The 26,287-nt window shown below is 40.8% G+C and overlaps 2 protein-coding genes across 7 annotated transcripts in view; one reads left to right on the top strand and one right to left on the bottom strand.

Annotated features, from left to right (window-relative positions):
• Window positions 1-26,287, bottom strand: part of IQGAP2 (IQ motif containing GTPase activating protein 2) — a 130,088-nt gene that overhangs the window by 19,695 nt on the left and 84,106 nt on the right. For 4 of the 6 annotated variants that reach the window (XM_083884506.1, XM_083884507.1, XM_083884508.1 and 1 more), the window contains 9 exons: window positions 24,382-24,545; window positions 23,671-23,831; window positions 21,180-21,304; window positions 19,000-19,163; window positions 10,476-10,566; window positions 5,809-5,970; window positions 4,477-4,619; window positions 3,319-3,489; window positions 496-579 (listed from right to left, as the gene is read on the bottom strand). In XM_083884506.1, coding sequence (XP_083740632.1) covers window positions 496-579; window positions 3,319-3,489; window positions 4,477-4,619; window positions 5,809-5,970; window positions 10,476-10,566; window positions 19,000-19,163; window positions 21,180-21,304; window positions 23,671-23,831; window positions 24,382-24,545 — 1,265 coding nt within the window. The remainder of the gene's footprint in view (window positions 1-495; window positions 580-3,318; window positions 3,490-4,476; window positions 4,620-5,808; window positions 5,971-10,475; window positions 10,567-18,999; window positions 19,164-21,179; window positions 21,305-23,670; window positions 23,832-24,381; window positions 24,546-26,287) is intronic. The other 2 variants (XM_083884511.1, XM_083884510.1) reach the window with 1 other exon arrangement.
• F2RL2 (coagulation factor II thrombin receptor like 2) lies at window positions 12,465-16,651 on the top strand. Its single transcript, XM_083884512.1, has 2 exons — window positions 12,465-12,851; window positions 14,565-16,651. Exons 1-2 carry the CDS (start codon window positions 12,794-12,796, stop codon window positions 15,656-15,658), a joined length of 1,152 nt encoding a protein of 383 aa, XP_083740638.1. The 5' UTR covers window positions 12,465-12,793; the 3' UTR covers window positions 15,659-16,651.

Here is a 26,287-nt window from a genome sequence, read left to right as displayed (position 1 = left end):
TCCCACATCAGCATCTCAGAAAAGTGAGCACTTTTCAGAGAGAGGGATTTGACAGCTTTTAAGGAAATAATACACTGTCATCCCAAATGTTTTCTAGTTTAGTGTTGGAAAGAGAAATGTAAGGAATTCTCTTTCAAGAGCCCCTCAAGTTCTGCAAAGCCTGTTGGAAGTCAAACGCAGAGATTTCAAGAAGCAGTTGGCTTAAGCTATCAATTACACAACTTTCAATGCCATGCAAATTTCTTGAAAACCTCCAGCCTGTGCTCCTAGTCTCTGATTCCCAGGTTGTGATGGACTATTATTTCTTAAGGCTTTTATATAAAACAAGGTGATATATAGAGATTACCATCTGAATTCTGCCTGTGTTATAGTAATGTCCTGGGACATAGCATAGTCCCTGGCAGCTGATTTATACCTGATTCAGACTCAAATACCTGTTCATTATATACATATATAAAGCATACTTGGCCCCCAAAACATGTTAGGTATTCTTACCTTAACAATAGCAGCAACATTGCTTTGAAGCACCTTTAATCTGTCAACATAGCTTTTTCTTTGTTTGAAGCCTTTCCAGAAAGCCTATTTTAGAGAAGGAAGGAGACCATTATCCCATTATGAAACTAATATTTATTAAATCTATGTAACACACTAAAGTCATTAACTGTGTTTATCTTGTAGAAAAAATCTACCATTGTGATAAAGAGATAACTAAGGTATAAGTAAGCTTGCCTCTATTTTTTAAGGTGCCCTAATAATTTCATGTTAATTTTGACCAATCCCAACACACTTTATTGTGCAATGCTATTTCCTTCACCCTCCTGAATTCATCCTTACTCTTATCACCAATAGACCCACATCCTTAGCATCCCAGTCACTGACTTCATCCCACATAAATGACTTTCAGCTCTTGCACTTTATTCAGTCTCACCTCCCATCCCTGGAAAAGCAATGGAGTGCCTCAATCTGGAGACCATCTCTGTCCAGATGGACAATGAGATGATGATCAGGATAGTCACCATGGGTTCTCTAAAGTAAGTGTATAAGGGTAAGAAGAGAGCAGTGGATATTGTCTACTTAATGTCAGCAGGAATTCCAACACTCTCTTAAGAACCTCCTCATAGACAAACTCAGGGATGTGGGCTGGATGAGTGGACAGTGAGGTGGATTCAAGAACTGGCTGAACAGATCCCAGAGGGTCAAAATCAGTGGCACAGGGTCTCTTTGGAGGCCTGTCCCTAGTGGTGTCCCTCAAAGTTCAATGCTGCACTGTTTAACTTATCCATTTATGACTCGGATGAAGGGGCAGATGCCTGTTCAGCAAATTCAGAGGACACAGAGCTGGGAGGAATGGCCAACATCCCTGAGTGCTGTGCAGCCCTTCAGAAGGACCTTGGCAGGTTGGAGAGAGGGACAAAGAAGAACCATCTGAAATCCAGCAAAGGCAAGTGCAGGGTCCTGCTCCTGGGGAAGAACAGCCCCAGGCACCAGCACAGCCTTGGGCTGCCCTGCTGGGGAGCAGCTCTGAGGAGAAGGACCTGGGGGTCCTGGTGGACAACAAGCTGTCCATGAGCCAGCAGCGTGTCCTGGTGGCCAAGAAGGCCAATGGGATCCTGGGGACATTGGGAAGAGCATTTCCAGCAGGTCATGGAAGGTGATCCTGTCCCTGTACTCAGCCCTAGTGAAGTCTCCCCTGGAGTGCTGTGTCCAGTTCTGGGCTCCTCAGGACAAGAGGAACATGGAGTGGGTGCAGCAGAGGTTACAGAGATGATGAGGGGTTTGGAGCATCTCTCCTAAGAGGAAAGGCAGAGAGAGCTGGGCTTGTTTAGCCTTAAGACTTGACTCAGAGAGGGACCTCATCAATGTCTATCAGTATCTGAAGGGAGGGTATCAAGAGGGTGGATCAGGCTCTTCCCAGTGGTGCTGAGCAAAAAGGACAAGAGGCAACGGGCAGACACTGATGCAGAAGAAGTTCTGCCTGAATATGAGGGAAGAACTTCTTTACTGTGCAGGTGACCCTACACTGGAATAAATTGACCAAAGAAGTTGTGGAGCCTTTAGGGATACTCCAAAACCAACTGGATGCAATCCTGTGCCGTGTGCTCTGGGATAACCCTGCTTGAAAAGTGAGGTTGGACCAGATGACCTGCTGTGGTCTCTACCAGGCCTACCCATTCTGTCACTCTGTTGCATCCAGAAGTTGTCCCTTACCTATCTGGACCCACATTGTTCTTGTCCTGGCCTCTTTTCCAAGTTAATTCCTTCAGCTGACTCTCTGTTTACTAGCTCAGAAAAAAACCCACTTGTCAAGGAACCCAGTGGCAGGGATAACAGGATATCCCTGTTAGGACAGGGATACTTTTACTGCTGGTTTTGCCTGTGATTTCCATCAGCCAGTGACACCAGCTTTGTCCTCCATTTATTGTCTTTCTACAAGTAATTTCTACTTTAATGCCAATAGAAAGAAAACAGAGAAAGCTTTATTTACCTACATTTCTCAATATTTTGAACCTATTCACACAGACTTTGAATTTCTCAAAGTACAATTCTTTACTGGGCTCAGACACTGGAAAATGAAAAGTCAATCCCAACGACAACTACTAGTGGTAAAGCTATTTGTCATAATCAGTTGTTAAATATAGTTACTCTAGATTAAAAAAGTCTCTTATGCATTTTTTCCTTTTTTTTTTTCCCTTTTGTGAGTGGGTGGTGGAATAAATTGCTTCTAATAGGAGTTGGATATTTCACCATTTAAAACCAGTGTGCATGTCTCTGTCAGTGTTTGCACCCTCAGCAGAATATTTCCTTTGTACACTTTTTGGGGTTCAGCAAGCTGGAAACATCCAAGAAATACTGGCAAAGAACAGGGCAGCGGCCACTCCCTGTCCAGCTATGACTTCATGGAGTAGAAACAAACCACTTCCAACTAGGGATAGTCTAGTAAGGAATGTATTTCTTAAGTCATGCTTTGCCAAGGAATTTTTGCTTCGATACTTAACAAATATCTTCTGGTCTTGTGCTGTGCATAGCTAGGCACACCACAAAAAACCTGAGCATGTCAGAACAAAGCCAGGGCTGTGCATTACGGAGCTTTTCCCAAGTAACTTACACTGGAGGTGGAAATGATCGATTCTTTTAAAATTGGATGTTTGCTATGTGAAAGCACACATATGTGCAGATGTAGAATTTTAAACTGCTGCTGCTGAAAACGGGGAGACAGATCTGTTTGAGAATTCTATCAGTGGTAAGTCATCAGTCACATCACCTGTTACATTCAAAAAGCTGCCCAAGCCACATAACCTTCTTGTTCTAGAACAATACCTGTATTTTGATGGCAGATGGTTCCTGGTTTTGAAGGTAGGCTTTTCTCTCCTGATAGTTTTTTCTGACTAAGAATCCCCTTGCTCGGGCTTGCAGCCCAACAATCAGATTTTCATTAGCAAGCCACAGCTGCTCTCGGTTGTAATCTGCTGTAACTTGCCCAGCAATGTTCTGTTAAGAGATGATGGGAAAAGGTCATTTAAAAGACAAAACCTTCCTGGAATTTAGACCGTGTTCTCTCCATCTCTGCAGTTTATGTTCACCCTTATCCACATCCCTCTGATTTACCCCCACATTTTAATCAGTAAGAAGTAACAGCTACATTGTTACTGCTGAACCCCACAAAGCAGGGAACTGAAATTTTTTGGAGCTTCAGTTATTCAAGTATTGGGTATGCTGTTTTAAGTGTATTATTTTATACATGAGCAGGGTTCTGCTTTCCTAACACTTAAATATATCTTGTACAACTCAGACATCTAGAAATACTAACTGAATCACCGAGTTCCCAGTTGAAAAGGACACTCAGGTACTGCTCATTTTAATTTTAACTCGGAAAATTCCAAATTTCAGAAGGTCTTACACTGACTCGAGTTCTTTATGTAAAGGAGCAAGCCTGCAACTTAGATGAGCTGCATCAGAATAACTGAAGAACAAATTACTCAGGGGCTTGTGTGATCTGCTTTGTTCTAAGTTTTATTTCACACTACCTCAAAACCTCTATAGTAAGGGAGCTAAAATAGCACATCCATCCTCTTGAATCTGGAGGTACAAGAATACTGCCAAAGGATTAAATTGAAACAGAAAATAGTGGTTCCACCTGCTCACAAATACATCATAAAATTATTTGTTGTAGGTCAATGCAAAGTCCTGTAAAATACAAAAGGATATGAGAGCAATCAGATGTTCCTCTGTTGGTGGTCATTAAAAGAAATGCTGTAACTTCCAGTAAGGAAATTCCTAAATCATTGCCAGACACTGCACAGGAGGCTGTGCTATCACTGTCTGCTTAGATTGAAGTTGCTGCTCTTGACAGAAGCAGATACTGATAAAGTGACCTTCAGTTTCACCCACCACAGCCTCTTGATAATTGTCATGTCCCACGCTCTCTCAAATGTTTATGTTGCTTTTGCAATAGAAGCCAATGTTTCAGCCACCTACCTGGATTTCTTCACCAGTTAACCACGAGGTTTTTGGTACAACTCCTTTGGGGGCAACACAGGTACCTTCCTCAGTTTCCACGTTGTAATAGTAGTCATACATGTCTTTCATTACAAGTTTAATCCATGGACCTTCAGTAGAACCTAAAAGCAGTTCATAATGTTAATACACACTTGTGTCCTGTTTCACTGATAAATTACAGCTCTCCCTACTCATTTCCTCTCCCTGTACTTGCTGGGAAGCCCTTTGACATGCAAAATCTCTGTGTATCTTGGGCCTTTTTGTAAGCAAGGATTTTCAAAATATCCTGCTAGGTGGATGAGGGTCATTCCTCTAGAGCAAAATGGTGATAATGTTAGAGAAACAGGTACAAGGTTGCTACAGATCCACTGCTAGCCTCTTCTCCAAACCTAACATGCCAAGTTAGTGCTCCTGAAACAGTGTGTCCTCCATCATCACTGACAAGCAAAACAGATTGTATTTATAAAATATATTTTTCTTGTCTTCTGCCAAATTCTAAACTTACTGACTCTTACCTCACATAGGATATTTCCTATATCCACGTCATTTTCTTGTTTATTGCTGTGGTAAACCAGTCTGCATCCTGACAGGCAGGAAAAACCTCATTTCCTCATGGACAAAAGGCCCCAAGATAAAACTGAGTAAGGCCTTGAAAATACTCATGTTGCAAAGTGAAACTTACCGTAAGAATGGGTACTACACTGACAGTAATTTTTTTGGTAACCTTTAGCTAACCTTGGCTGCTGTTAGCTATGACCAGCTTTTGCAGCCCTAAGATGACAAAACATCCCATCACCTGCTAAGAAGAGATTCTAGACCCAACTCTTGCTGGTAACTGCTGCTCTGGCAATGCACAGGGACCATAATTGGGCTGTGAACACTGTCAGATACTGGCTTGATCTTTGGCAGCAATCTGTAAGACTGATGTGTGCATCTTTGCATCTGCTAATATGCAAAAACATTGTCAGTGATAAGGTTTTCTGAGAGAATGAACTAGACTATTAACAATCCAATAGACAGAAGCTGCCCTAAATTCACTCAGAAGCAGATTTGAGATTCTAGAAAGTCTCAGCTAGACTCTGGAAATCAATAGACTTACTTTCCAGCACGTACTGTGGTCTGTATCATGTGCCCAACAGTACAATGTCCTGTGAAATGCACTTGGAAAAATATAACATTTGTCAAAAGATTCTAAAGCAGCAGCTGTCTCCCTCAATTTACATTGATTTCTAGGTAAACTCCCTATTCCAGCTTTCTGGTTGCCTCAGTGATATGGACATGTGGAATTGTCCTGTTTAGGAGGTTTTTTACCTTCTGTAGTTTTCATGTTCTTGGCTTCAGAGAGGTTCTTGAAGTAGGATTCAGCACACTCAGGAATGACTCGTAATCCAAACCTTGACTGTAGAATCATCAGGATTGGCTGTGAATCACCTTGCTCCAAGCTCTTGTTAATCATTGATATTCCAACAGCCACTAGGATAAAATAATAACATAGAAAAATTAAGAGTCTTATACTCTATGTACCCATAACTCTAGCCTCTAGAAACTTTGAAAATGGACTTCTAATGCTGGCACATACAGACAACATGGCATAAAGAGCTATTCAGTGGCATAAAAAGCAATTCTGTGCTTTACCCCTTTTCAGCCTCCTTCATGCTTGTAAGGACGAGTATTTTGGGGAACAGCAAGCGTGTTGGGCAGAAAGTGTGTGCTCAACCCAGGCTTAGATCCAGCCACAGCACAACTGAGAGTGGTCTGGGGGCACAGCTGCTCCCCATCAAGTGACATACGAGGTGACAGTAAGGCAGGGGTTGAGGATGGCAGGTACCCACACACTCAGCCTGCCCTAACAGGCAGATCATCATCCATTGATCACTTCGGAGTCTTCTAGAGGCACATGAAGTAATTTGGGTACAAGCTGTAGACATTAACATTCACTTCTACTGTACGAAATGGGAATTAAAACTGATTGCCTTCAATAAATTCTTGTAGCAACCTACTCAGCATCCTGATCAACCCTTTCTTGAACTCACCTCTTTAGGAACTTGTTTAAAGCGAATTCATGCCCCTGAATTTGCCAGAGATGCAGCTTTTGCTTCCAGGGCTTATAAAAGCACACTGAGAGGTGATGCTGTGAAGCATGTGCAAACTTTGGTGTTATATGGCATTACTCATACTGTAATTCAGGACTTCCTCCTGCAGATCCCACCATCACTGAGGGAACAGATTCCACCACATCTGGCAGCACATATGTGGAAGCACATGCCACTTCAAAAGCACATTACCCACTAGATGTTTAGGCTGCTTTAGAAACAGCTGCTCTGGTTTTTAAAGGTGTTCCTTCACAAATAAATTCAGAATCTATGCACTGAGGAAGAAGTGAACAGAGCTAGAACATCCACATTATATCCCAGAGCTTGAGGGAATCTGGCTGCCTTTGCACCCCACAGCTGCACTTCATGCTGCAGCACCAAACACTTTCCCTGATCTTGTGTCTACTCACATCAGTAAAAGGAGTTCCCTACACACACAGAGCTGATCCAAAATGCATTCAGTACCAGAAGCCCATGTACAGGAGTCATTCCATGAGACTGAGCAAGCAGGAAAGGATGTCAGTAAATAGAAACAGCTTTTCTTTGTTGTTAATTTGACTAAGGTGAGATGGGTAGCTTTGGCTAGGCAGTAACAGATCAACCAAAAAGCTGGCTGTTTGTCAGGCAGCTGAGAAACAAAGTGGACGTGCAATACCACACCACCACCGTCTGGATTTCTGTCAGATCGCATCCTGCTAGTTTTCTGTGCTTTGGAACAGACCTCTGCCCAGCACACATGTGCACTGGAGATTTCTACCATTGCTGTGGCACTGTGATAGCCAGGCATCTGGCCTCAGCAGCAAGGAAGCAGAAAAAATTGGGAAGTCACACATTATAGCTGGCTGCTGGTGGCCCTAGACTCATACACAGTCCCAGGTGCCTCATCAACTCTGTTCAGTGGTATTTGAATGCTTTCCTTCCTTGTTTACATCATGTAGTTAAGGGTGCTGGAGGATACTTTTACAAAAAAACCAAACCAAACCAAAACAAAACCAAACCAAACAAAAAAAATCTCACAACAACAACAACAAACTAAACCAAAAACAACAATAAACCCCCCCCAAAAAAACCCACCACTTTTGCTAAGATTAATTTATGTAGGTCCACTGTCATCTGGCTTTTCCTCACCTTTTAGTTAATTATGCCTGTGTTTTTGAAGGAAAATATAAGAAAAGTGTTTATCAGGGAAAAACCTCAACTTAGCAGAAAATACTCCTTTCATTTTAGGTGCTAGCAATCAACACTGTGGCTGTTCCTCTAGAGCAAGGCTATTTGGACCCTGAAAAATCATAAGATAACTGGGGATTAGCCATCCCCAAGTGCCAGAAAACTGTCAGTTCCAGTCTGATTCTCTAGTAGTTGGGATGCCAGTACCAGATCAACACTGCAAAGGGCTCTTTTCCACACCCATCCTCCCTTTTAAACAGCTGTGATATACAAAGCCACAGTTGTCTGGTGTGATAAGCCTGAACTCTTAACAAGGCCAAAGATCATCTTTTTCCTATAACTTGGACTCTCTCAGGACACAGACTTCCTGCTTTGACAGACTCTTCCTGTGCAAGGCTGAAGTCAGTGTTCAATTTTACTCCTGAAGGTTATACAGCTGATACTGGGCTGATCTCTCTTTGTCCTCCACTTAGATAAGGAGTACAATGGTTGAACTCATTCAAGAAGTGAAGCAAGGTGATGAAAAACACACAGCAAGCAGCACATTGAGTTAGGAAGTGCACCAGCACTTACTGAACACATCTTCCTAAATACAGAGTCCTTTACTGACAGGGAATGCTGTAAAAGCCTTTCAAAATTTTAACACTGTACCACTTAGTATTTATATAAGGCATAAAAGTTAGTTTGGAAGTGATCAAAACTGTTTCAGTACTTCTGCCAGTATCTTCTCTTATTTTACTGCTTATTTTATTACCTTTACTGCAGCAATCTCAAAACCACTTTCTGAACTGAAAAATACATCTTTGACTACCTTGCAGAAGTTTTGGAGTTGTTTGTCTTTCAAAAATAGTGTCTGAGTGATAGATCAAATGAAAGTTCCTTTCCAAGTTGTGATCAAGTTGAACTTTAGGTTCAGACTACATGAACACAACATGCAAACTTCCTGAGACAGGATGTGTTGGTTATAGGAAGTATCAGGTTCTGGGCCATGGGGAAATGTTAAATCTCAGGTTTTAGCTGCAAAACCTTAGAGCTCTTTAAGAGTGTGCTGTGCTGACAGTGCTTCCTTTCAACCCACAGGGCAGAGTACACAAGATTACTAATTTTTCCCTAAAAGTGAAATGTTAAAACAGTTCCACTGACCCTCCTTTATGATGAAAAACTGTGCATTTACTACCAACACAGATTGTAAGAAAAGATTTTAGTACAACAGCTAGGTAGTGGATAGATCAGTGGTTTACCATTAGCAACCTTATATGGTATTGCTGTATGAATTATCCTGTCGTAATTTCTGCAGGCTGCTTATGATACATCTTCTTAATGCTTTTACACCAATGAACACAAATTAGGGTGTTTTCAATTGCTCTTTAGGTTTAACTCAAATCCATTTACAAGCTACACATTTCCTTCCCTTCTCTGTGCTCCATGTTTCCTCATGGCTCTGGGTGGCATCTGTGGGAACCAGGCTTTTCCCACAAAAGGAGGTTTCAGCACCCCTCAGCACAAAAGATTGGTTGAGACAATGTGCATGTATCTGACCCTATTTCAGAAAATTCACAAGCCCAGTGACTATTTTATAACTATTTTTTTTCTATAGATGTGTGACCCAAAAAAAATACTTCAGCTATTTCCAGTGTATCTGCCTTGTTACGTGAAGACCGTATTAGTTGTTCAGATCAATTCTAAAGCAATAGTAACACAAAACACAATGTTCCTGTAGCAGGGGATAGCTATTTGTGATAGCCAGCTGTGTCCTCTTCCACCCACGACTTCCCAAGTAGCAGCTCCTGACGTGCCTGTGGGCTCCCTGCAGCAGGGATGGCTGAGCACAGAGCTGCAGGAATTCACTGACTTCAGCACTTGCATTCACAAGGTGCAGCAGAAGGGGACACTGACTCACCCAAAGCCAAGTGAAGCAGAAGGATGACCAGTGCTCAGTGACCAATACCTTGTCTGGGCTGTGCTGGCCCTAGGCTGGAACAGGCAGGCATGTCACTGTGCTCTCCAGTGTGCCCCATAAACCCAGCAGTCCTTGCTTCTGCATATCTTGCCAAAGTTTATTATGTACTATGAATATTTTTTCTAAAATTATTATGATCAGCTAAAGCTGTGACAAAAGCTGTTAAATGCATTCAGTACAAAATACTGACAGATTACCCTCAGCATTTTTCCTGCATATTTCCTCTTCCTTACAGATTGGCAAAGTGTATACTTTTCAAAATGACCTAGCATTCCTTTCATGCTGCTTTAAAAGCTAGTATGGTCCTGATTTTTGTTTGTCAGCACTCCATAAAAGACAATATAAAGAAATATGAATAAGTAAAATTGTAAACATAAAAATTTACTCTTACAATATGCATAAAGATTTTAGTCTTATGTATAAAACAAGCTCCTGAACAGCATATCCCTTCTCTTTCATATATTTCATTAGCTACATGAAACTACATTGGCATTAGAAAGATTGATCATGATGTTAACCTGTATAACCAAACCCACTGAATTATTAGCCACACCTTAAAGATTACCACTTTAGATAGAACTAACATCACTCCTGTAGTTTTTAGTCATCTCAGTTTTAGGATGACAAAGAACACGAATTCATTTCTTTTCATATTTAAAGGGCTTCCATCTTCCCTGAAGTGGAAAATATAAATTACCCATTTTAGTTTTCCAAGACCAAGAAAAACAAGACCAGTACAGATGCAGGTTAATACTTACAGGTGGCTGCTTCTTTTATGTTGTTATTACTGTCATTGATTCCTCTTTGTATTTCATCCAGCCACAGAAGTGCTGATTCATCTTGAGATTCCTGGGAAAAGGACAGTAAAAAACTTTGAAAAGACGGAATAGCAAGAGTTGTCTCAATATACTGATACAGCTCCTATATACAATCTCTGCTTTGCAAAGCCCTTGAACACTAAAAAGGATTTGACTGTTTAAAATCATCAGTGAAACTCATTCATATTCTATTTACTGAATTGAAAAAGATCCTGTTCAGATACAAAGCTCTGAAAGTTTTGATGTCTAGAAGAACAGGAGAATTTGCTGATACTGCTGGCATAGAATTCATTCTACCAAAGACCAATAAAAATTGAAACACTTTTATTTCCTTGATATGTAGGCAAATAAATAGCCACATAAAATCACACATTATCAGGCAGCACTGTGATAGCAGGAGAGAGTAGCAGAAGACTGCAGGAAGTTGGCTTTCTTTCAAAATCCCTTATTTGGAAAGGATCCTTGTGTATACCTAAGTAAATATTACATTAGAAAACTGAATAGAATTAGAAAACAACAGTGAAAACTGACATAGGGTCAAGTTTAGTAATGATGACTTAGCTCATGCAAACATTTCTGTAATTAAGCAGCAGAGTAGGTACTGCTCTTCTTTCAGGCCTGAAGTGCATGACATTAAACACAAGTTAAAATAGAAGGTATAATAATATATATAATATATAATATATATAAAATCCCCACTAACCAGCCCTATTGCCCAGGTTCACTGGTGATACCAGCACTTCAGCAGATAAAACAGGGTTAAAGTAATATTTAACATCTAGTCCAGTAGGTGGGTGGGAAATTCATGCAAAAGAGGAAATAGGAGTGCCAGGCCTATAATAGACTAATGATGAAAGAAGCTGGAATGTATCGATTGAGAGAGATCTAGGATAATACACCCACAAATATTTCAGGGGAAAAAACCAGCTAGAAACACATTTAAACCAGAAGAGTGTAGACAAAGAAGCAGCCTTGCAATGAGTATCCCTGGTTAAGCACTGAACCTCAGGCTGAAGATCTAATAAATCTGACATCCACAGAAACTACAAAGACAAAACAGGGTAAATAACCCTAAAGACACGCTCTTCAGCTTGCATGATAAATGTAATGAAGGTAACAGAATACGTAGGTAACATGAAGTGGTGTCAGACAGTCACAGGACAGTGGACACATACTGCTTATTTTTCTACCACGTGAGACTTAGAGTCAGCACAAGTGAGAATGTTTCATAAATTCCCAAACGACCACTGAATTTTGAGAAAAGCATTGAGAAACTGGAAAGAGTTCCTCATCTGGTATTCAGCTTTTACACATTAAATACAAGAACAGACACAAATACTTCTCTGGAGCCAAGTACAGTTTATGCTGATCCTTGGGACTAGCCTGGAAGCTAGACCAAGATTTGGGCTAATTTTGCTTGCTGAAACAAGCTGTTGTTTCCTGCAATTTGGCATTGAAGGAAAAAAAAAAAAAAGCAAAAAAAAGAAAAAAAAGAAAAAAAAAAAAAAAAAAAAAAAAAAAAAAAAAAAAAAAAAAAAAAGCCAGGCAGAGAAAAAGGAAGGGATCAACAAAACAGCAAATGAAAATAGGGGAAAGGTTTTAGAGACAGCAGTCTGTGGAGGGGTGGAAACAGTCTGAGGGGTGGCAGTAGGTGCATTAAAGGAAATACACAGCTAGCAGTGAGTAGGGAGGCAAAAGGCAAAGCAGAATGCAGTTTTCCTAAGGCATGTTTGTATGTGTGGCTTCTTTCCACCTTCGCCTTTTTCTAAACTGAGATCACCACAATCTTCTGCAAGCCTGGCCTCTCCCTGGAGAAGGGTACAGAGTTCAGCCACGTGACATTTTGGTCTCTGAATGAGACTCTTGAGGGTTTACTAAACACACCCCTTGATTTTTCCAGAAAACATCTTACTCCAAATATCCGTACGTACGAATTTCAGCAGAACCCTGGATATCAGCTTCAGGCTTGTGGTAAATTAGGAGTTAAATTGCTGCTGTAAAGCAATTTTATCTCTGTGTTGAGCTGAGGCTGAAACTGAGTCATGTGTGCATACTTGGATACGTCACACCCTCTTTGCTGTAGTAGACAAAGAACAAATTAGCTCCTTACCATAAACCTCATGCTTACAGGATGCTTCTGGAGGAAAGATCAATCATTCTTTAGTCCCCTCACAGAGGGGAAAAAGTCCCCAGAAAAGGTCCCCTGAGATGAACTAGCACAACACCATCGTTCAGCTGGCTGGATTTCACACACTACAATGAAGATACTGTTTTTCACTGGACTGCTCTCTCTTACCTCCAGTCTTTGCACTACAGGTGAGTCCTACTTTCTGTATCTATTCAGTATTTTAGTTAATAACGTGGACTTCTTGATAATGCTGTTGCTCTATCAGCTGCAAACTTGAAATGAGTTGCACATGCATGTACCAATTACAGAAAACTCCTCCAAGATGTCTCCTTGTAAGCAGATTTTTATTCTTTCATTTCAGTGACACCTTACGTCTCGCCAGTCATTTTCTATAAAGAATTTTATTTAAGGGAACTTGCTGCTCTTACTGAACAGACTTTTTAATCTAGTATTTTTGTAATGATGTGATAATTTTAAACCTGTAGTATCTTGTTTTACAACTTCGCAGATGGTGTTACTAGAAGGAAATGCTCAGATGACTATTGTGATAAAAATAACTAAAGGAAATGATTAAATAATAAACGTGTTCTTTTCCTTTCTAGAATTAAAACTGTTTTCAAACCAAGCTCAATTTGAAAAGCTAGCATACATAAATATATATTTATGTGTACATATACAATATACATATATATGTATTTATATCTATCTATTGATATATCTATTTATATATGTATATATCTATACACACAGCAGTGCCTACAAGTACATGTATGACTTTTAATGAGTGGTTAAAACTAGTTTTCTGGAGTGACCATCAAAAAACTACTAAAAATTATGCATCTACTAATTATTATTTTAAAACACTCTAGTGTAAATCTGCCAGTGAATATTAAAACAACTGTTTTCCTTATTTTATTAAAGTATGGAAAGGTAAGAAAAAAGTCCAAAGATTTTGATCCATGTTTCAGTTTGTTTCTGAATTCCACACGGTGTGTGCTGTAGGCTTTACAGTAATTATTTTTGCATTAAATGCAGCTTAGAAAATTTAACTGACACTAATGCTTACACAGTTGCAAAATCTTTTTTACAACACATGGCTTTAAAAAGCATTTTGAACACGTTCATGCTTCATGTAGAAACTTCTCTACTAAAGACTGAGGAACAGGTGCTAATAAAATAATATTATTGGTTTTGCCTACATGCTGAAAATATTTACCCACTGAAAATTTTCCTGTTGCTTGAAAAGTTTTATTAATTTCTCAATAAATTAAACTTAATACCTGTCCGACCAATTTTTTTCAATTCTCAAGACCTTGCTCAGGTACAAGAAGCTGAAAAGATCTGATCTTCTTTTGTCAGAAGCTGAAGAATAACAATTTCACATGTGAGACCAAAAAAACTAAGGGTAATTTCAGTTTTTTAATTTGAAAGTTTCAGTCTGTGTTAGACTAGGTGGTGCTTTTTGCATCTTTTGCAGTCATGCATTTCATATGTGAAGTGACAAGGATAGTACTGGTGTTTGATCAAGCCTAAACAAAGATGTTTATATGATGCTTATATGATAAATGACCAACATTACTAATTCTGGGAAAACCCTCCACTAGTCATAAGCATTACAGAAATGTCTGATGTTTTTAACCAAAGATTACTGAAAACACTCAAAATGCAGAAAGATCAGCTAGCATTAATGATGGATTTTCAAGATTCGGTGTGAAATGATAAATGATATGTTGTCCATACATTTGAACACCCAAAGCAGAGGAGAACGTCCCCAGATCTTTTAAACTTATATTGCTTTTCACAAAGAGATGGTTATCTTTCTCTGCTCTTCAAGGTAAGTTATATTGGTAATACAGTAGTTTGTCCTTTTTAATGATTTTAACTTTTGCTTTGTTTCTAAGCTTCAGAATTTTCACGGAATGACTCTGCAATTAAAACAGTGTCTCTCATCAAAACTTTTCGTGGAATTGCACCGAGAGACTATGATTACATCCCCCCTAACGCTATAGAAGGGGAAACAACAACCGCCATCCATATCAGGGAAAACAAATGCACTTCCAAGAGGTTAAATAACGACTCCACCCTAACACAAGTGAGCAACACCACTCTGGAGTACCTGACCAGCTCTCTGAGCACCAAGCTGATACCTGCGGTCTACCTTGCGGCCGTTTTGTTGGGCGTGCCATCCAATGCTGCCATTTTGTGGATGCTCCTATTCAGGATTCGCTCGGTGTGCACTGCCGTCCTCTACACCAACCTGGCCGCCTCGGACCTACTCTTCTGCCTCATGCTGCCCTTCAAGATAGCCTACCATCTCAACGGGAACAACTGGGTGTTTGGGGAGGCGGCGTGCCGGGCGGCCACGGCCGTGTTCTATGGCAACATGTACTGCTCCATCCTGCTGCTGACCTGCATCAGCGTCAGCCGCTACGTGGCCATCGCCCACCCCTTCACCTACAAGAGGCTCCCCAAGCGTGCCTACGCCACCGCCGCCTGTGCCGCCGTCTGGGCCGCCGTCTTCCTCTACATGCTGCCCCTGGCCCTCATGCAGCAGAGCTACCACGTGGGGCAGCTGGGCATCTACACCTGCCACGACGTGCAGAGCGCCTGCGAGACCGTGTCTTCCTTCCAGTTCTACTACTACGTGTCCCTGGTGGTGCTGGGGTTCCTGGCGCCGCTGGCCACCATCGTGTTCTGCTACGTCTCCATTATAAGGAGGCTCAAGACCCATGAGTGGTTCTGGTATGTGAAAGTCAGCCTTCTGATCCTCACCATCTTTGCTGTCTGCTTTGTGCCGAGCAACATCATCCTCATTATCCATCACATCAACTATTACTATTACAAAGCAGATGGGCTGTATTCTTTTTACCTGATTGCTTTGAGTCTCAGCAGCCTGAACAGTTGTCTTGATCCTTTCCTTTATTTTCTGATGTCAAAAATTAGAAACCAATCCAACACTTATCTAACAATGGTTAAAATATCCAGGGAAAAATGAATTTATTTCTATTACTGGATTTACGATTTTGTATCGTATTAACACAGCAACAAATCTCAGGTGTGACATTTATACTTCAAATGTGTTAGAAAACACAATCTCAGCTAAATTTATTTCCTCCCACATGAGGAATATCTCAAAAAAATACACTTCTCCATCTCTATAACTTTATTCTGTGTATTGTAACACCTGTGTACCTAGATTCAGGGAAGTAGCTCTCCATTTCTTTCTGAGATCACTTTCTGGCCATGGGGGAAGCTGCCAGAGTATCAGTCACCACAGCCTCTAAATACTGGAAGAGGAGTCAGCATCCAAACAGCACTTCTAGGGCAATTCATGACACTCCAAATTAGCTCTCAGCCAACAATCACTGCAGGAACAGTGATTCAAAAAGAAGTTTTTGGCCTGGTGAAAATGGCAACAAGTAAAAGCACTTTCTACATGCCTGGGAGCAGTGAAGAGCAAATAGTGCCCTGGATGCTGGAAATACCAAGTCCCCATATGTTCACAGAACAGTAAATCTACAGCTGTGGATACAGAACCTGACTCTTCCAAGGCTGCCTCTCCCATCAGGGAGCTGCTTAACCAGCTCTGCACTGGAGACTTGTTCTTCCACTCCGTCAGCGCCTGCACTCCCCTAACCCACAGGGACTGGGAGCTCACCCTTATCAGCATGAATCCAGGCATGTATTACTCTTGCTTGGTAAGCAAAATGGGGATGATATTTTGTGTAGTATTCTCTGTTTCCACATCCTCACAGGAAATACCTACAGTGTTACAAATACTGCAACTGGTTACCATTGACTGTAAGTAAAACAATGGGTCAACTTTTACCTTTACTGAAACTTAAAACCTACATGTTTACTAAGTTCCTAAAAAATGAGCTCAGTTGTTGTCATGTGAATTTGTAATTGCAACATGTAAGTGGGGATAAAAACGTTTTATGTTGTTTTGATGATAGTATTGTAAATAAACTTAAATAAAATAAGTTGTGCTGGAAAATGCCTCAAGGGAATTTGCAGCCTAGTGAGGCTCCCCCTTTTTTTCTATTTCTTCTGGGTTTAAATTTAAGTTGGTTTTAATCCTGCCATTCCTTCAACATGCACAAGAACAAATTTTAAAGATAACTCTAAAATAATTCAAATATTACACAACTATTGAAAATTTAAACAAGGTGGATGTGGCTAAAACCTCTGTACCTATCACACAAAAAACCCTACAACCAAACATAGTAACTTGGTCCATCTGTTTAACTTTCCAGTTATCCACAATATGCTCCCTTAACACAGGGTTTCTCTTCACTGGGACCTGAGTACATTTGGTTTGAAAAGGTTTTCAGAACTGTTAAAGGCTGTGATTTAAGATTTACAAGACAAAATAAGTTCCAGGTTTGCATTTTCAGTTTCAAGCAAGGAAGAAGTAGGTCAGATCTGAGATAAAGACCTGTAATGGGTTCTGGCAGATTTGGGTGCAGACTCCCCCGGATCACCACAGCTATGGGGACATGACAGAAAGCTGCTTAGAGTAAGTGAGTAGGTTTGACACATATGCTTTTCCAGATGTTGAGGCAGGAAGTTTATAGGGAGACCTATCTGATCCTTGTAAATCAAATGTTTCCTTTTACCACAACTCACTCTTAAAACATGCTAAATGCAAATTAAGACAGATCTGCTTTATAAACAGGGGTCAGAAAAAGTGGAAAATAGACTTCAGAATAGCACCACCTTTACAACTCTGATTAGATTTTTTAAAAAGAAATGTCAGGCTAAATCATATTTTTACCTAAAGAATGGTGATATCTCTGATTGATCACTGTAAAGAATAAGTATATTCATCTGAGTGTTTCTTTTGGGAGCACTGTGTCTTGTTCTCTTCTGAAAGAGGAGCAACACTACTGCTCACAGAGAAGGTGCTCTAAGTAGTTGTCAAAAGACTGCAAAACCAAAATAGCTCAAGAGAGAAAGGCCAGCAGAAGTATCTAGGAACATCAAAAAAACCTTAGACTGAGAAGACTTCAAAGATATTGTACAATTTTTAGTCCAGAATTTGGAAACACTCATTTGTTTCCCATGAGCACATTGACTCCAGGACAGGAGCAGGCACCAGGTCTGAATGTGGGGAGCACTGGGGCAGCTGGCAGGACTGAGCCAGGGTAGGACTGCTGTGTGCAGGCACCAGTGGGCTGTAGGGCTCTGCCTTGGGGATATCCTGGCTCACTGTGCATCCACATGGCATGTCCTGGGCCAGCACCTGCACTGTGCACAAACACTGACCTCAGCCCATCCAGGACAGGTGAAGCCAGAATGCACAAACCTCTCCCCGGCACACCTGGAGAGGGAGAAGTCTGCTCAACACTGAGGGCTCTGTGAAACCAGCCCTTACCTGGGAACCCTGGTATAAAATTGACTTCTGCAAACACCTTCCAAAGGTTCTGACAGCAGGTTATTAAAAAACATGGTTTCAGAGCAGGTACTCCAGGTGAGGTGACACAAATGCTGGAAGATACTTTACAAGTCGAAGTTTGCAAACTTTCCCCAGCTCACCATGTGGCCTTAGGGACTCACTGTGTGAATTTTAATTGTGTTTTCCAGACACTAGACATTTTAAGTGCTGTGCTGGTAGTTTTAGCTAAGCTTGTGTTCAGTCACATCCTGCAAGCTGCTAGGCTGATCTTTGTTTATGCTTCCCTGAGCTGGAATGCTGTAATGCTAACCAGGCCACTGCTTTTGGGGAAGCAGATAGCAACATCCTGCTGAGATAGGTTTAAACTGAAGGCACATACAAGACCATCAGATTGTTATTCTGTGATAAAGCTGTAAAACAAATATGTACAAAACTCCACTGTAATGAAACAACATAAGCAAAGGAGACTCCCCAAAATACTTCCCAGAGATTTGTTAAATAACACCATAATTGTGACTTCTTTCTGGCAAAAAACTCACTTTCCATCCATATTGTACCTATCAGCCTGGCACAGTCCTGTAACTGTATCCTTACACAAATTCATAACTACATGAGTGTTGCTCTGCCCATATTTTGTAATAGCTGCAGCAACCTAGTAGAATTAAAACAAGTGAGATAACAGCAGTACCAAGACATATGCAGAAAATGTCTTAATTTTAGTACATTGAGAATTAATCCATTTTGCCAGTCAGAATAAGTGATAGTGCAAAATTAATTTGTGCCAGTTTGTTGTCACTGGCTTATTTACAGCCCCACTGGGCAAAGATAATACAAGCACTGGGGGACCAGGACAGGGACACAGAAGCAAGTGAAAAGAATTGGCACTCTTCATCAAAAGAATTTCACTTCTCACAGAGAACAGGAGTAAAAATTCTAACCTTGCATTTCTGTGCTTTGGCATGGTACAAAACATCTTGATAATGCCTTGCATTTGCTGGTCTCACATCTTGCAGCTTGGCTGTGGGCAATAGCAGGGCTTCTAGAGTTTTCTCAGGAATTCCTTGGTCAACAGCTTCATTAATGTGTCCAATTGCAATGATTCCTATGAAATAGAAAAGTTATCAAAGATGCACTTACCAAAGAAAGTTGCAGCTTTTCTGACATCACATACAAACAAAGCAGTAACATGAAGAACAGAAAAATCACAAAACAAGAAGCAGAGGCAGCAACAGCAGCTGATTTTAAATTGTTTTTGTTCTTCTATTTATTTAAAGCTATTATCCTGTAGAACTTTCCTTCCTATCACAATTATTTATACATCTGGATAAAACCCTTCCTAAAAATCAAAATTATCCTCAACAAAAAAGAGAAAACAGGTTTTCGTATTTTCTGGGAAGAAGCACCTACATGAAGCTTAAGAATAAGTTGGGTGTCACATATTTCTATGTTTAACATATTGGCTCAAAGTGCTGAAAGCTTTGTTTTTAAGTGATTTCAGACCACATTACTTGAAACTCTGATTCAGACAAATACATCTATACTGCACTCCCAGCTACAGTGTTACATAGCGACTTAACCTCATTTTTTGTAATTTCACTGTAAGTAACAAATTTGACAATGGTGGCCAGTGGCACTCAGTACTTCAGTCAGGAAGTAAGGCCCATTGCTTTTAATAAAACCTTAACTCATTTTCATCAGACTAGGCACAGCAGTTTCAAATTAATTTCCTCCTGCTCCAAAACAGCACTGAAATGCTCTGCTTGTGGTCCCTAAAGCCACCCTAATGCCCCTGATGGTCCCTAATGCCAGAAAGGCATCAGTCAAAGCATCACTCAATCACTGTGAGGGATGACATCCCTGCTCCCAGTGGATCACCCCTCAACAAGTGTCTCTAGACCCACCACAACCCACCTGGAGAGGTCACAGATCCAGGTCAGCCTAAGGCTTGGGGAATGAGCAGTTTTTCCAAGGTGGTCCAAAAGAGGGACTATGCAGATATGGGACTTGCCTCCCTTCTTCCTGTTCTCTCTGCCCACCTGCCCTCTCTAAACATTCTCAGGCAGAAGTCAGTGTCACAGGAGCAGCTATATTGGTACTGAAGACTTCCACTGCTACTGCAAAGTCTGTTCCATCTCCTACTAAGTGCAGAGGTTCAGCCAAAAAACGTGACTCTGCCAGTCAAATAGACTGCTCAGCACCCCACCTTGCCAGAGGGCACATGTGGCAAGCAGACTGTGAGGATACATGGCAACCATTGGACTAGATTTAGGAAGCACTAATGCAGCCAGTTTTAGAAATTATACAATATAAAATTCCCCTATGTATGAAACATGCAGCATGCATGGCACTAATGGCAGTACAGGAAGGGCAGGAGCAGCCTGTGTCTTTCAAAGGCTCTCAAAGTGTATTGAGACTCCTGAAATGGCAGGCAGTCTGAAAGCTGTTTCTCCTTGCTCCAGCAAATTTGGCATAACTTAGCCTCAAATTTCTATGTGCAGCGGAAGAATTTGGTGCTTTAGCTTTTTTGAAGCCCAAATGACCAGCTATCACATTTAATACAGCACCACCCTCTTATGGCAACACAGTTACATTCAGCTTCAAAAACAAACTCTAAATCCATCCACATGAGAACATGTGGGCATAAAAAGCTACTTTCAGGCAGGAAATCAAGTTACCCAAAAGGAGAGCAAGGCAGATATTTGCATTGTCCAACTTCTCACTGACTCCCTTGTGAAAAACAATCACTTCTAATCATTGACACATCAAAACACGCTTTTCAATGGAACACTGCTTGTAATTTCCTCCCCTATCTCTCAATATGCTCTTTGCTTACAACTGCAAAATTTCCAAAGTGAGACCATCCAGAGCTGGCAGATACTGCCACGCAGGCAGTATAAGCATTTTTAACACTGCAGAAGGCAGGCACCCTATGATATCCTTCAGCTGTCTGAAACAAACAGGAATATTTCAAGGACACTTAAAGACCATCAGGCTTTCAATAATTTTAAATGCTCTTCTCTTTTCAAGGGTGTCTGAATGAGGCCACTCAGTTCATAGATTTACATACCAAAGACCCGACTCTGACCTCTGCGGGCAATGTGGAGGAAGAATTACTTACTTTCATTTTCTTCTTGAATTTGCATATTAACCATGTCAATGCAGTTCTGGATATCATTCCAGCTTAAATAATCTTGGCCTTGAGATGAAGCCTCTGACTTAATAGACAATAGTGTATCAGCATAACTATAAGAAGATATAAAATACATAAGTGTATTTCATATATAGGATAAAGTGCCATAATTAGTCAGATGTATCATCCATCATTTAGTGACTAGTATTTTTTCCATTGACTGAATTTCAGACAAACTCAGCTCTTGCCAGAAACTATACAGACATGCAAGCTGCCTGTTCTACACATGCATTTCAGGATCTGGAGAAACAGCCCTGTAAATCAGAGAACTTTCCTTGGCTATATGGCATGATGGCAATACATACACGTATATACAACTTGCTGTATGGTGCAACAGATAAATGTGGGGGAAATTACAGTCAGCTCCCTGCTTTAGGAAACTATTGTTGTCTTCTTGACACTAATTCAAAGACCAGAATTTCAGTCAGCAGTATCAGGTAGCAGCATCTCCTGCTATCTCCATGAGGAAGATGATGAGCCATGGGCAAGGCACTTAAAAAAACCCAAACTTATGCCATTCTTTCCACAGTCCAACATCCTCCAAGCACAGGCTCTATAGCCTGTTTCTATTCTTCCTAGAAGGCTCACAGAAAAGATGAGTTGGAAACCTTCACAGTAGTGCAAATTCATGTGTACATAAATTAAATAATTTTTATATTCCTGAATCAAGCATAGACCTGCTACAGTATGTCAGATAAAATGCATGTATTCCTATTTCCATCAGAAGCCTGAGGAACAAATGCCTGGCAGAAAAATAAATATGAGAGATTCATAATTTTCTAATCTGATTTGTCTTTCCAGCATCTAGTAGCCTGTGTTTAAGGGCTTCTGGAGCTGGAGATTGTGGATCATTTTAATAGTTGCAAAGAAAGCTACTCTCCATTAATTTACCTGCTCTATTTTAAATTCTTATGTATTATTGAGAAATTAGCCACACTATGTGTTTTGTGAGATGAGATGACAGTTTTTTAAAAAAATATTAAACTTTATATTTTATAGGGTCCAATATTTTTTTATTAAATTCTCGAAAAACCCTGAACAACTAGAGCTATTAGAAGCTAGTAACTGATTCTATTAACCTTCTCCACAACTTGCACAGTTTTTGGAGACCTATGACATATTTCCTCTAATTTCTTTCTTCCAGAAAACACATTCCCAACCAGTCAATTTCTTCTGGTAGAAAGCCATTAAACAGCATTTCCCTCAATTAAGTTCTTCTAGCTCTACTGTACCTTTTTTCTAGTATTATGCAACTCAAAGCTCCCTGTGAAATTCCACATATGGTTGGCAGCACAGGTTAACATAATGGCATAATGAAATTTTATTTAATTGTCGAGCCCAATTCCTACTGTTTCATCTGCCCTGACAGTGCAATCTAAAGATTGAGTCAGTAACACCACCAGAAATGCTGCACTTGGGACACTTTGGGGCCATTTCTGCATGATTTATAATGTTGCTTCTCTTGCTCCAAGCACCACCTCACATTAGCAGAGGTGAATGAGCAGGTTTGTTTTGCTCCATTTTATGTCATCTTCTCTCTCAGACCAAAACACTGGCCTCTGATTCCTAATCTGACTGCCTTCCTGTGGGCTTTGAGACACCCAGCAAGGGCCACACTCACATTCATGTCCCCTGACAACCTAGTAAAGATCTTCAGCTCCTATGATCCTTTTTGCCTGGTGATGCCCTCCAGAAGCACCTGGAGGCTTCCATCATTTGTGGCCAAGAGACAGAAACTGGTCTGCATTCCCATGCCCTCCCTTGCATGCTGGGGGCACAGGTCTCTCTGGTGTTGCCTGATTTTTTGAAGGGCAAAACAGCAACTGCAGTAGCAGCACATCTGTGGTAAGTCAGGCAAGTGGCAGGGCAAGCAGCTGGCAGCAAAGTGAAGGCTGTAATGCAGTGTTGAACCTACACTTTTCTGTAGAGTAATGTTGAACATATGTGTGTGCCACAGAGTTGTGTTCACTTCTAGCAAGCAAAAAAGGGCTTGGCCATGGCTCAAGAGATCTCCTGGACCTTGAGGTATTAAACACTACCTCATTCCTCCATGAGGAACATACCTCCAAAGATCACCTTTTGGAATTACAGAGTGGTTAGTGATTAACAGTTTCCAGCTATGGTTGTTTCACATTTTAGCGCCTGCAAAAATTTTTGTCAGATCTTGTTTGTTTTCTGAGAATATTTTCCCTACAACTCATACATCTACAGCCTTCAAGGCTGTGTTATTTCTAATATTTAGATATAACTAGTATAGCAATTGTCACACTCTCCCTTATTAATTTAAAAGATAAGTATTTATCTTGCAGCTCTTTCAACTTCACAGCCACAACACAGGACAGCCCACCCCAAAAAAAGACTACTTTTTTTTTTCAGTAGTTGCCAAGTCTCATCAAGACAAGACAAAATGAACCTTTACCGTTGCAAGTTTTCCTCTTCCAGATTATTGAAGCCAATGCATGGGTCTCTGAGATGATTTTTTATCATTGGGATGTCCTTATTTTCCAAGGTCTGGTTTAGCAACACAACAGCTGACAACATTTCTACTGCAATAGACAGTTCATCATGTGCCAGGTAGTTCTGTAGGATAATAATGTACTGCAGTCAGGAAGCTAAATAAGCAGTGTAACAAATTTGAGTTACACACTCTAGATATCACTAAGGAGATGGGCTTGATTTAAAAATCCTGGAAAGTTTCCTAGTCACAGGCATGCCAGACTGACACAACAGTGGTGGTGGAGCTCAGTGGGTTTTTATTTCCCATCCAGTCTGCCTTTCCTTCTTTTGCCCCACAGTCTCACCTCTTCTGGCCCTACTCATAACAGGGGATTACTTTTCTACACAGTATATAAACCAGAGTTAGTCCTCATTAAGAGCATGCAACAATTAAAAAAAAAAGTGAGTTGATTTGTTGCAACACAAGAGCTCAGCCAGACTGAAATGTGGCAAGAAAAAATATAAACAAACACCTTTGCAATTAAATATTGCCTTTCCAACCAAAATGATTCATGCAACATGTAACACCATGGCAAGAGAATTATGTCAGATTTTACACAACAACATGCTATGTTTGTGCTCTTCTTCTGACTACACAACACCAACGAGCAGGCTGTAAGCTTTTCACTCTTACCACAGCATTCTGTTGTTGGAGGTTGAAGAGCTCAGTCTGATAGACAGCAGCAGCAAATGAGTGAACAACAGGCAGCTGTGCCTCGGGTTTCATCAGGGCAACCAGTGTTTTACTGGGATCACAGTTACGAATTGCTGTATTGATATTGTCAACCGCTATCAGTTCTAAAGAACAGCAGGGGAAAAAAGCTGATTAATTTTCATGTGCTGTTTGCTCTTTGTGCCACGTAAATGACAACTAAGTTATTGCAAAGAATACGATTTGCTGTCATAAGAGGAAAAAAAAAACATTTTTGTGAAACGACATGACTGCTGGATGTTGTAAAAACAGTCTCTGTTCAAAAGTATTGAGCAAATAATTGACCGGAGGACTTTAAAATTTATGGACTTTTAGAAATGGGGTGCTTATTGCATCTCTAACACAAAACAAGGAGCTGACTCCACCCTACCACAGAGAAAGATCTAATTCCTCCTGGGTGTGCTTGCAGCAGGTACTGCTGTATGTCAGCTCCAGCACCTCAGTCTTGCTTCACCTCAAATGCTCCCTTCCTTCTGCACCACATTTCCCCTCTCACCTCCTCCTTTGGCAGGATCTAATTGAGCTAGCTAAAACAGGCCAGTACCTGAAGTACCAACAACATTATTACTGTATCTCAAGAGGCCTGGTGGAAACCAGCCAAATGCATTAGAGGTATAGGATTTTCTGCCAGAAAAATCAGTAGCTGAACTGATGGAAAACCACATGCAATGGTTTCTAGAACTTCCTCTGCATGCCAACACCTGTTTGTTTTCTGCCAGTGTGGAAGATCAGTCCTTACAGGCACTGCCATCTGGAAAAAAAATCCCTCTATTACAGGTCAGATTTTAATTTAAACAGACCACAGTAGAGGGATATGAGTGTACGAGTGTAAACCTTTTCAGTACCTGAACAACTTGCCTGTTTTGCTTTTTGCTGGACTGACTTTGTCAGGGGTTTGAAGCCCAGCAGAAAAATGCTGAAAAACACTTCCCCCTTGGGCAGCTGCAGAAGAATTACAACATCCCTCAGCTTAGTCATTGCCACCATAATTGCACACCTGGAGGAGCCATCTCTGAAGAAACCCAGGCCAGGACACACCCAGGAACACACTGTACAAGGCACCACTCTGGCCTGGCAGAAAGGGAAGCAACCTTGAAGGTTAGAGCACATGTTGCCAATTGAAGAATAGCAATTATGCAAATGCCTTTTCCATCAATAAGCCCTACTCCTCTACATCATCATATGGCTTTTCTGTGTACTTGTTACCACTTTTCTGTGTACTTGTTACCTGTTACCCAGGGAACATTTTTAATTACCACTGACTGCCCAAATCTGAGACAAGACTACTTGCACAGAAGACACCAGCCACAGTTCACCTATACAGCAACACTCAGAGCTTGTTATACACCACAGTCTTTGCAAATCTTTTAGCCAGGCCCATCTAAAAAAAGCCCCTCCCCTCTCATTTCAATTTCTCTGAAGCACAGTGATATGAGGCCACATTGTCCCTGAAGACTCTATTGGCTATTCCTAAAGTTAGAAACCAGGAAAGGCTCTCACAGCTACAGCATGCATGCATGCTTTTTAAAAGAAAAAAGTAAAGAGGAAAGGAGTCAAGATCCACAAATAGACTAGACTAGTTCTGCAGCCAGTAACCAAGCTACTGACTTCTAGTTTTGAAACCCAGCATGCAAATTGCAAAACAAATTTTACATTGTTTACAGTCCTATGACACAAGCCACTACCTTTTTTCTTCTCAAGCCAAACATAAGAACTAAATTACTCTCCAGATTGCTGTTAATGCTTTTCACACATCACATTTTTTTCTTCCTCTCCTTTATCAAGAGGTAACTCTTTCAGAGAAAGTACTGCTCACCAGAGCTAACTA

The sequence above is a fragment of the Zosterops lateralis genome (genome assembly GCF_965231275.1).
Source record: "Zosterops lateralis genome assembly, chromosome: Z".
Classification (NCBI taxonomy): domain Eukaryota; kingdom Metazoa; phylum Chordata; class Aves; order Passeriformes; family Zosteropidae; genus Zosterops; species Zosterops lateralis.
The sequence above is the reverse complement of the archived record's forward strand: the minus strand, read 5'-3'. Positions and strand labels throughout refer to the sequence as shown.

What these genes read in the sequence shown, in the direction of transcription:
- F2RL2 (XM_083884512.1), top strand. Translation starts at nt 12,794, where the DNA reads ATGAAGATACTGTTTTTCACTGGACTGCTCTCTCTTACCTCCAGTCTT. An exon ending in CTCCAGTCTTTGCACTACAG is followed by an intron (nt 12,852 to 14,564) that starts GTGAGTCCTACT and finishes TTTGTTTCTAAG; the next exon opens with CTTCAGAATTTTCACGGAAT.